This window comes from Plasmopara halstedii, assembly GCF_900000015.1.
Source record: "Plasmopara halstedii genome assembly, contig: Scaffold_2956, whole genome shotgun sequence".
Classification (NCBI taxonomy): Eukaryota; Oomycota; class Peronosporomycetes; order Peronosporales; family Peronosporaceae; genus Plasmopara; species Plasmopara halstedii.
Genome location: NW_020189861.1, coordinates 733533 through 734318, shown reverse-complemented (window position 1 = coordinate 734318; position 786 = coordinate 733533). Strand labels below are relative to the sequence as shown.

General features: G+C 56.0%; 1 protein-coding gene across 1 annotated transcript in view; it reads left to right on the top strand.

The window, feature by feature from the left end:
• PHALS_06251 (Immunoglobulin-like fold) overlaps nucleotides 1–30 on the top strand; it is a gene marked incomplete at both ends in the record, with an annotated part of 3868 nt that extends 3838 nt beyond the window's left edge. Inside the window, one exon of the mRNA XM_024719504.1 lies at nucleotides 1–30. This exon is cut by the window's left edge and continues 1586 nt beyond it. Within this exon, the coding sequence (XP_024584796.1) occupies nucleotides 1–30 (30 nt within the window).
• Between the last annotated feature and the right edge of the window lie 756 nt (nucleotides 31–786).

Genomic DNA, 786 nt, shown 5'->3' with positions numbered 1-786 from the left:
CGTGCCCAAGATGCCTCGGACTCTGTCTGACCACGCCATCAATGGCATGCAGCGACTGACTCCCAACATGAGCAGTGCTCAGTGGTTTACGTGCCACTCCACGCGCATCTGACGGGCTGTGCCCAAGATGTCTCGGACTCTGTCCGACCATGTCACGCATGACATGCAGCGACTTCTTTCAATACTCGAGCAGCGCTCATGGGTTTACGTGCCACTTCACGTGCATCACGGGGGCCTCGCCCTCGATGCCTCGGCCTTCGGCCGGCCATGTCACGCATGACATACAGCGACTGCTTTGATACTCAAGCAGCCCTCAGTGGGTAACGTGCACTCCACGTTCAGCCCGCGAGCGACGCTCGGGATCCCTGTCCAATACACCTTTGGTGTCTACAAACTCGGACATTCCAATGTCTAGCAAGTTGACCGTCTCGGTCCAGTGCTCTCGCCGATAGCGCTTTTGTCTCCTAGCAGAGGTGTGTTCATGACTCGCCAAAGCTCCACCAGGAGACGTGCGCGTAGCGCTTAAGATCTTTGACCTTCAATCAATCTATGGCTCATGGTGTTCCAACCATGCCATTCCTAGCATGAGGTCATATCTTGCATCCTAGTTAAAGAGTAGACAGCGTTCCACGCTATCAAAGTCAAGGAACTTGACTCCGAGGTGCACAGGGACCTTCGGGACCGTGACTCGTGTCCCCGTCCGTAGGCGAACAGTGACGATGTCACCAGCATACAGCTGACTTCTTCCCATCGTGGAGCGTCGAGCGTATTTGCCCGACGCCCTGG